Below are 10,491 nucleotides of genomic sequence, written 5' to 3' on the forward strand. Positions count from 1 at the left end.
TCTTAAATGAATAAACCAGCGCGCTTAATTTGAGGAGATAGGAACTCAGGCACAAACCTCTAAGCAAGTGGGAGTATGAAGCGGATGAAAATGAAAAAAGATACACGGAACCCCTGCAGGCTGTGTTTGACCCCAGTGAGTCACCGTCTACACGAGCTTCTCTGGAGTTGGACATGACTCAGTAAAATGCACTAAATGTTTGAAGCACACATATATTCCTGACAACGGTATGTTCTTCCATCCTGGATGCAAACAAAGTTCACTATTTTACCCTTTTTATGAATATGTAAATTTGAAGAGATGAATATTTTCTCTCAAAAAAGGCAACTTTTATTAATAATAATAATAATAATAATAATAATAATAATAATAATAATAATAATAATAATAATAATAGAAAATACACAAATTATACATGAATATATATGTAATAAAAAACACATTATAGGGGTTTAAAATAATAACTATTGTCTTGATGAAGGGTTAAACTCACTAACTGACCTCTGGGAGTTGGTTCTAGTTGGCATCTCTTGTAGCGTTTTATGTTGATGCTCACTTTCTGCACAGTTTATTCCAACAACTTAATCAAAAGTCACGTTTTTTTTTTCATTATGAAAGCATTTAAAGTCTTTATCACAATCTTTGTATATTTTTAAACTGCAGTCAGCAAAAGTTGGGTTGATATGGAAACAGTGAGCTTTTTTATTAAGTTGCAGAGAAGAAATCCAAGTTAGTTCATGCTTCTTCTTGAAATTATTTGTTAATGTACCTTCATTTTGTATTTTCTTCTCACAACACTAAAAAAGGCAGTGCATATCCCGAAATGTGATGTTTCTCTGTTGTTTTTTTTCCCCTTTTATTCCCATGAAAACCCTCATAAAGTATAAGTGGTAGTTGCAGCTCTATATTGTGAAGCTGGAAGAAGAATTCCCTAAGAAATCCCTTCACTTTAGTGGTTAAATCGGCTAATTAAGAAGGTTTCTTGATGTGGGTGTGGGAGATCACGGATCTCCAGCTTAGCCTCATGCTTTTGCACATTACACAATGAAATTCCCTTTGCCCTTGAAGGATTGAATGATATTATACCCTTTAGAAGGAGAATTATGCATATCTCCTCGCACTTTGATTGGAGGGAGATTCTTCTAAAGATTCTTTTTACACATTTGCTGACAAAGTGGAGGTCCTCTGGCTATCTTTGCTCTTCAAAGACTCAGCCTTTCTTGGTTAGTGTTTTTGTACCAAATGGTCACCTACTGGTATAATCTATGTAATAAAAATTTGTTATATTTTTTATTTCACCTCCTTAATGGATGGATGGATGAGTGGATAACATCTTCTACTTTTATCTCTTTTGTGTTGCATAACTTGCAATGCCTTTCTTTCTTCTTTAATTATCTAATAAAAGCACATTTACTCCTTTTCCTCCTGTCTCCTGTATATAAACTCACATTTAAGTCTTCTTATACTTGTGTAAAATCATCTTTAGCTTTTGTTTTCACCTTCAAACGGTATGTCACTGATATTGGGTTAGAAGTTATAAAAGCTTTATATAGTTATTAAATAATGACCATATTTGGGGTTGAAAGTCACGTGAGCACATTTTCCAGGTTTTAACCCTGTTATGTTTTTTCCAGAGGGTTTAGAAGATGCAATTAAAGGGCAAACATAATGGTAAATAAGTAATTTATTTTTCATAGAAATGAGTCATTAATAGTTGACGTTATGTGTTAAAATGACCATATAAAATAGATTTCAGAGCACTCTATTAAAGGTTTTAAAAGGAATGGGCTTACAATATATTAATTGACAATATTGACTAATACAGCTTCAGACCAGATGGCTGCTGGAAAATGAGAAACTCTTTCTTTACATGATTATCCTAACAGCTGATGTGAAGGCTTACAGGACCATTTGTTCTCATTTATGGCTTACCAACATTTATCAGTTAATGGATAGATCTGGAGGAGGTATGTGGGCGTGAAAGTCTCTTAAAGCTAATTTTTCCTTTAATAAAGCACTTAAAATCCACTTTTAAAATCAGACATTCATTATGCTCGTTTTGTTAAATGATTATAAAATGTCTGAAAAATAAAGAAGCAGAATTAGCAATGTTCAGTGCTATCTCTGGCATATGATTAAAAGTCACATTTGTTGTGCAGCAAGTAAAAAAAACAACTTGTTTGTTACAGCATATTTTGTAAATGTAGATCTAGATCAGGGGTCGGCAACCCGCGGCTCTTTAGCGCCGCCCTAGTGGCTCCTGGAGTTTTTTCAAAAATGTTTGACCTTTTTTTCCTTTTTTTCCCCTTTTTTCTTCTCTTTTTTTTCTTTTTTTTTCTCTTTTTTTCTTCCCTTTTCCTTTTTTAATCTCGACATTTCGACTTTTTTCACGAAATTTTTACTATTTCTTCGACATTTTGACTTTTTTCTCGACATTTTGACTTTTTTCTCGAAATTGTACTTCAACATTAATCTCGACATTTCGACTTTTTTTCTCGAAATTTAGACTTTTTTTTCAACATTTCGACTTGCATAATGAAAAATAAATCTACCCCCAGTTATAACTAATATAGATACATGAAGCATGTGTTGCCTTCATTCTAAGGCTTATACAAGACTTTTAACTTTTTGCGGCTCCAGACATATTTGTTTTTTGTGTTTTTGTCCAATACGGCTCTTTCAACATTTTGGGTTGCAGACCCCTGGTCTAGATGTATTCAACTCAAAATCCCATTGACTGTGCATTGAAACACAAACAGACAGCATTCTCGTTTAAATGTCAGCCATTTTTGATACTTTTTGAATACCAGACACAAATTATGATAGACTGAATCGATGTGGATTTATAAATAATTCATTTCAGGAAGAAAAAAAAAAAAAGGAAAAAAAAATCTATTTTCCTCCTGCCTCTCCAGCGTGAGCGCGCACCCGGTGCCATTTGGTCAAGCAGATGCGTCTCCAATTATAGCGGAGCGCATCCCCGCATCCCCGGGTTTCTCTGCGCCCTTTCCCTCCGCGATCAGCGAGCCCTGATCAATAGGTCGCATCTGAATGACTTATTGGGGAAGATTAATTATTTATCTCGAAAAAGTTTGACCAAGGAAGAAAAAAAACAAGGTGGATATTTCATTATAACATATTTTGCAGATTTTTTTGTATCTGTGATTTCTCCAAAGCGTTATGTAGGTCTTTCACTCCAGTGGAGATGCTCCCTCCTTCTCCCCCCTCAGCTTCTCCTCACCGCCACATCTGCCTGCTGGACACTTTTCCGCCTTGCACGCTGGTAAATGCTCTTAGATGTTCAAAGACCTGCCTCTTTGCTTCACTTCTCCAAGCTTTTTTTGCTGGTGCACTTGTGCCCGGTGCAGGGAGCTGAGCTGGGGTTCGAGGGGCTGATGCATCAGCTCGGTTTCAGCACGCTGGACAGCGCTCGGGGAAGTTGGAGAGGACGCGCCGACGCGTAAAAGGATTTAACTGAAATCATGATCATGGTTGATTTTAAGTACTCATTAGTACCGACGGGCACAGGTAAACCGAAAGCGGATTTTCTGGCATGAGACATGGACTTTGCTGAAATCCTTTTCGCTTTGTTCATCTTCGTCGTGGCGGTCGTGTCCCTGTTGTCAAACTTGTTGGTGCTGCTATGTTTCGTCCACAGCGCCGAGATCCGCCGACAGGTGCCCGGTGTTTTCACCATGAACTTGTCCTTCTGCAACATACTGATCACCGTGTTGAACATGCCGGCCACTTTGCTGGGGATTATCAGGAACCAGCAGCCCTTTGGAGACTGCGTGTGCCACGCGGTGAGCTTTCTGGAGACTTTCCTGACGGCCAACACCATGCTGAGCATGGCGGCGCTCAGCATCGACCGCTGGATCGCGGTGGTTTTCCCCCTCAGTTACGCCACCAAGATGCGCTACAAGGACGCGCTGATCATGGTGTGTTATTCCTGGCTGCACTCCTTCACCTTCTCCCTCACGGCCATGCTCTTCTCCTGGCTCGACTACAGCCACGTTTACGCGTCCTGCACCCTGCAGGCCAGCGGGGAGGAAGGCGGCGACAGGATTAAGTTTACCATCTTCACCGTGGTTTTCCACGCCACCAGCTTCATGCTCTCCCTGCTCATCTTGTGTTTCACGTATTTAAAAGTGCTGAAAGTCGCCAGGTTTCACTGCAAGAGGATTGACATCATCACAATGCAGACGCTTTTCCTGCTGGTCGATATACACCCAAGGTATATAGATCATCTTCATGCGTCTGTACTTTGTACGAATTGTGCTTCATAGTCTCGTGTATTACTTATAATCAGTACTCGAGTTGTAAAAAAAAAAAAAAAAAATCAGGGGGGGTGGTGGATTTTATCATATGGGGACAGATAATTTGTGCTGATTACAAATAATATAATATATTCTAAATAATAGCACTGACCAAAACACCTGCAGAAATACTGCAGGAATGACATAGCAGCAGTTAAATGCAGCCTTCTGTAAGCTTTAAATATCCACTGGGCTTACATCAAATACATCAAAACACAACAATAAAAAACACTTTTCTGAACAGGATAAGTAACATGGATCACTGCAAAAACTCAAAATCTTAACAAGAATATTTGTATTATTTCTAGTTAAAATGTCTCATTTTAGTAAAGAAAATCTCATTACACTTAAAACAAGACTCATCACTGGAAAAAACAACAATTTTCACCTGTTTCAAGTAGATTTTCACTTGAAATAAGTAGAAAAATCTGCCAGTGGAACAAGATTTTTTTGCTTGTAATGAGAAGAAAAATCTTGTCCCACTGGCAGATTGTTCTACTTACTGTATTTCAAGTGAAAATTTACTTGAAACAGTTGAAAATTGTCAAATAAGTTATTTTTCTGGTGTTATTTTTCTGGTGATGACTCTAAATGTTGAAAAAGCAGTAAAACCACATTCATTGATGAAATGACATAAGGGATGGAAAGGGGGGATGGTAGTTTTACAGGGGGGATGATTTGGACCGTTTTTATTTCAGGGGGGGATGCCATCTCCCCTCAACACCAGTACTGCTTATAATACTTGTATTCACCAAAACTAAATGCTGTTTTGATGTTTTCAGCGTGAAACAAAGATGTTTAACAGAGCAGAAGAGGAGAAAGCAGAGAGCCACAAAGAAGATCAGCATCTTCATAGGCTCATTTATCATCTGCTTTGCTCCTTATGTAATTACAAGGTAAGTCAACCTGATAGTAGCTCATAAATAATTTAATGCTCTGCAAAACTCATGTGCAACAGCTTAAAAAATTAATGACCCCCTTATATACAATGATACAGCTCCAGCAATTACTTTTATTTAGAGAAACTACCCTCATTAACTTTGTCACCTCCCATAAAGACCAATACATTCCCCCATTTTAGGACAACACTCAACTGCTGTCCCTATTCATGCCTGCTCTGCTCGTAATTGTAACTTTTATCTCTCTGAAGCGCAAGAGCAGTCACATCTGCTCATACTGTGCAGGCGAGCGTGCTTCATAATGCAAAAATATACAGCGTGTTACATAATAGATACAGGGCAGATAGCTAAACAGGATTCAGGGAGAAAACAGGAAATGCTTCAGCGACCCACAAATCCACTTTGAGCCAGATGTGGTGCTGATGATACATCAATTTGACATTTGTGGTGAGTGAGTGAGGGAGGGAAACATATCCACAAGGAGAAGTGTCCAGGTTGTTGGGTTAACCCCCTGACCCGCCGGAAACTTCCTTTCGAGATTGGGATGTCTAATTTAGATCGGGCTGGCACACATGTTATGTATTTAGCATCTAAAGTGCAACTTTTGTCACATTTGACCTAAAAAGAAAAAAAAAAACATGTTGATTTTCCCCCACAAAATTGTTGTAGTCAGAACAAAAAGATTTGTGTGGAAATGGTTGGACTGCGTGGTTCAAACCTAAAAACAACAAAGCAGTTTTTTTACTTGTAGGCCTCTCTTCTTTAAAATATTTAAAGGAGCTTGAGGCAGGATTGAGGCAGGATTTATGAAAAAAATTCCTAAACGTTTTAAGTTTTCTAGTAATAATGTCAGATGAAGCGTTCCAAACCCAAAAGAATGAGCCCTCTAGTGTATCTCTCCTTTGCCTTGAACAGGCTGTGTGCTGCAAAATGTGCTGCAATTCCGGGCCGAAATTTCCCGCGCTGGGCTGCGGATGTGACGTCACATGACGCTGCATGCACGTTCTCCCCGTTCTCCCGTGCCGGCTTCACTGTTGGCTGCAGTACCCCCAACGGCCGTCGTGGCGAATGGTGGCGCTAGAGAGTCTCATTTCTTAAAGGAGCCTCAAGCTTTCTTTTATTCCAACCTTTTTATGCAGTTCTTTTGCATGTAATTCAATTCAAATTAAAATTAAAGCTGCAAGCAGCGATAAACGGGCCCTCGCACTCATGGCCACCGCCCCCCATAAGCATATCAGAAATGACACCACCCACGAGTCTTTATGTCAAACCATTCAAAAGTTATGGCAGAGAAAAGTATTCAAGGGGGCGCTGTGGAGCCATTTTGCCACGCCCATTAATGCAAACCATGAAATATCAAATTTATCACCAGGCCTGGCTTGCAGGCAAAATTTGGTGATTTTTGGGGAAATATCAAATATGGACCAATCAGATGAAGGGGGGGCGTGCTTTTTGGCGTCTAACGTCGCCATGGTAACGCTTTTGTTCAGGATGGAGACGCATATTTTGATGTATAACACACCTGGGTGCACGTTACGGTTCGGGCCGTATTAAGTGCCAAAGGAATGGCATAAATTGCGCCAAAATGACACGATTAATTAAAAATCGTCGACTTCCTGTTCGGTTTCGGCCATGGTGCTAAGAGACTTTTCTTTAAGTTACGACATGATACAGGTGTGTACCGATTTTCGTGCATGTACGTCAAACCGTATGGTGGGGCTTGAGGCACAAAGTTTTCTAGGGGGCGCTGTTGAGCCATTACGCCACGCCCATTAATGCAAACCATTAAATATCAAATTTTTCGCCAGGCCTGGCTTGCGTGCAAAATTTGGTGATTTTTGGGGCACGTTTAGGGGGAAAAAAGGCCCTCCTTTCGTCGAAAGAAAGAAAGAAAGAAAGAAAGAAAGAAAGAAAGAAAGAAAGAAAGAAAGAAAGAAAGAAAGAAAGAAAGAAAGAAAGAAAGAAAGAAAGAAAGAAAGAAAGAAAGAAAGAAAGAATAAAAAATTCCTACAGATACAATTGGGCCTTCGCACTGTAAGTGCTCGTGCCCTAATTAATGGAACAGGGATATTTCAAACATAAACATTTGGACTGTAAAAGGCTCTAGATTCCATTTCATCTGACGATTATCAGAAAAAAAAACATCAACTTTCAATTGCATTTGAACTCAAATCTGCTTGATGTTTCTGGCACTTTGCGCTTCAGGTTGGCCGAGCTTCTCCCATTTGTGGACATCAACCGTCACTGGGGAATCATCAGTAAGTGCCTCACGTACAGCAAGGCTGCGTCCGACCCCTTCGCCTACTCCCTCCTACGTCAGCAGTACAAGAAAGTCCTGGTTACCGTCGTCAACAGGCTGCTGCGCCGTGACCTCTACCCTTCATCCGGACACAACAGCTCTTTAGACACTGAGAACGACTACTGCCTCCAGAGGATCAGCTAATGGCAAGCGCGAAAAGACATGGCAGATACAAACCACAGCACCGGCCAAAAATAAAGGTTAGCTCTTGAACGAAAGTGGGTGGAAGGGATGGAACGAAGAGAGAGAGAGAACAGGATATTGTTGGGGATCGGAAAATAAAGTGAAGGTAAGGGACAAATTGTGGGTGGATGGTGAGGAAAAGAGGAAAAAGATAAGGAAGATGGTGGGTGGAGAAGAGTGAAAAGGCAATAATGAGGGGGAGGATGGAACGGAAAAAAGATGAAGCAGGGATAGGTGAGGGGAGAGGCCAGACAACGAGTGATGGGATAGTATTGGTAAACAAGGGATCTGTGATTCATCAAAGACAGAAAACTACACAGAAGCACACACAGATCAGACCAATCAATTTCACGCTGCCAGTCATGGGTTTGGATTGTCTGAAATTGACGGACCACACGGAGGAGACAGGCTTCAACACTTTCAGACACATGTTAAAAGAAGTGGGGCATAGTGCTGAACCCACCACCTTATAATTATTTTGGCAAGTCCACACGTTCTGGCCCGGCTGCATCGCAGAGACAGAAGCTGGCGGTGGATTGGTCAGCGGAGATGTTTGGTTCCTGCTTCTGGATCCCCTCGGTGAAGGGATGTACTCGGGACACGTGAGACTGAAATGCTGCACATTATAGCCATGTTCTGTATTGACCGTGTTAGACTACTTTGCAGTGTCTTGTCAGTCACTGAAAATGATGCACTTTGTTTCAAGTTTCTCTGCAGGAGCCAAAAGCGGTTAACATTCACAGGGAAACGTCTGGTGATGGTTTATATTTTTCTTACGGTCAACAAGTTTCACAAGAAGGCATCAATAAGCAAGGAGTTCCTCCGTCTCGATATTCTACAAGCTCCCGTTTTTTGCACGGAGCAAAAACGGTGGTGTTTTCATGCGTTTTGGCCGTTCGTTTACACGAAAACGAAGGTCAAAGTCACCAAAAACGATAATTTCTGAAAACTCCGGCCAAAGTGGAGATTTTCAAAAACTCTGTTTTCACGTTTGCTTGTAAACGGAAGAAAACAGAGATTTAGGCTTCAGAACGTCACATTATGCCACAGAAACGTCACCAGCATCATTTGTGCGACCTGTGTTTACAATTTGTTTGGCCACCGTCAATATTTTCTTGTATTTGACCTGTTTTATATTCTAAAGTCACACTTAAAAGTAACTCCACTTCTCTGTCACTCCAAACGAAAGATTCTCATTCCGTCTTGGAAGTAACTGGCAGTCAAAGCTGATTTATGGTTCCGCGTTACACCAACGCAGAGCCTACGGCGTAGGCTACGCGGCGACGCGCACCGTACGTAGGCTACGCCGTCGATTTAACGCGGAACCATATTATTCAGGCTTCACACGTGTCATTTGTTGACGTTTTTTTCCAGGATTCTGATTGGCTAGCATGACTTTATCTTCTCGTTACACTGCCCCCTGCAGGTTTGGATGCTCATAGCACCTTAACAGCGTATTTATGCGGATTTGTGTAAACGAAGATATTTTTCAAAACGTAGAGGGGGAAATATCCGTTTTTGTAAATACCCGGCTATGTGTAAACGTGGCCTAAGCTTTCACTTTACTGGCAGACAGAGAGGTGTGAATTGCAGGAAAGGTTTAGTTGCACAGCCAGAATCAAACTGGAAACATTGCAGTGTTGACATATGTTGCTAATCCATTCTGAAAATGGATTCCATTAAAAAAAAAGGACAAAATATCCCAATCTCGTGTTAATTAGCTCATTGCATGTAATTGTGACGTATACTATGTTTGTTTCCTTTGTAAATGAGGCAAGACGTGTCACTCAGAGAGCTAGAATGAGGCACTTCCCTAAAGGCAAAGCAAGTTTATTTATATAGCACAATTCAACAACAGGGTGATTCACAGGGCTTTACAAAGACATTGAAAAGCATGATTTAAAGTGTAAACAAAAAATCCTACTACTACTAATAATAAAACAAATAAATTAAATTAAATTAAATTAAATAAAACATCTGTGTGGAGTTTGCATGTTCTCCCCGTGCTTGCGTGGGTTTTCTCCGGGTACTCCGGTTTCCTCCCACAGTCCAAAAACATGCATATTAGGTTAATTGGTGATTTTAAATTGCCTGTAGGTGTGAGCGTGAGTGTGCATGGTTTGTGTGTTTTTATGTGGCCCTGTGATGGACTGGTGACCTGTCCAGGGTGTAACCCCTGCCTCTCACCTGAAATGAGCTGGGATAGGCTCCAGCAGACCCCCGTGACCCTAAAGGATAAAGCGGGTATAGATAATGGATGGATGGATGGAAATAAAACATAATTTACAGGATTTAAAATAATAACTTACTAATAATTAACAAATGAGATGCAAGAAATAAAGGTTGCAGTGCATTGTGGGAGATTACTGAAATGCAGCAGTAAATAAAAAAGGTTTTCAAACTTGATGTAAAGCAACTGAGAGTTTCAGTAGCCCTGATGCATTCTGGGAGTTAGTTTCACAGGTGAGGAGCATAAAAGCTGAAAGCTGCCTCACCGTATTTGGTTCTAACTTTGGGTACAGAAAGTGACCCGGACACCCTGAGGGTTCTGGTTTGTTCATAATAGATCAGGAGATGAGAGATGTATTTTGGCCCGAGACCATTCAGAGATTTATAAACCAACGGCAGTGTTTTAAATTCTATTCTGCGACAAACAGGAAGCCAGTGTAAAGATCTAAGAACTGGGTTTATATGGTCCACTGTTTTGGTCTTAGTGAGGACTCGGCAGCAAACGTTCTGAACTAACTGCAGCTGTTTGATGGATTTGTTAGGGATATGGAGGGAGATTTGTGTC

General features: G+C 40.5%; 1 protein-coding gene across 1 annotated transcript; it reads left to right on the plus strand.

The window, feature by feature from the left end:
• The first annotated feature begins 2,981 nt into the window (after positions 1 to 2,981).
• LOC133420072 (G-protein coupled receptor 26-like) lies at positions 2,982 to 10,491 on the plus strand. Its single transcript, XM_061709639.1, has 3 exons — positions 2,982 to 4,234; positions 5,099 to 5,212; positions 7,421 to 10,491. The coding sequence occupies exons 1-3, from the start codon at positions 3,561 to 3,563 to the stop codon at positions 7,656 to 7,658; spliced, it is 1,026 nt and encodes a 341-aa protein (XP_061565623.1). The 5' UTR covers positions 2,982 to 3,560; the 3' UTR covers positions 7,659 to 10,491.

The sequence above is a fragment of the Cololabis saira genome, chromosome 20 (assembly GCF_033807715.1).
Source record: "Cololabis saira isolate AMF1-May2022 chromosome 20, fColSai1.1, whole genome shotgun sequence".
NCBI classification, from domain to species: Eukaryota; Metazoa; Chordata; class Actinopteri; order Beloniformes; family Belonidae; genus Cololabis; species Cololabis saira.

What these genes read in the sequence shown, in the direction of transcription:
- LOC133420072 (XM_061709639.1), top strand. Translation starts at nt 3,561, where the DNA reads ATGGACTTTGCTGAAATCCTTTTCGCTTTGTTCATCTTCGTCGTGGCG. An exon ending in CTGGTCGATATACACCCAAG is followed by an intron (nt 4,235 to 5,098) that starts GTATATAGATCA and finishes TGATGTTTTCAG; the next exon opens with CGTGAAACAAAGATGTTTAA. An exon ending in GCTCCTTATGTAATTACAAG is followed by an intron (nt 5,213 to 7,420) that starts GTAAGTCAACCT and finishes TTTGCGCTTCAG; the next exon opens with GTTGGCCGAGCTTCTCCCAT.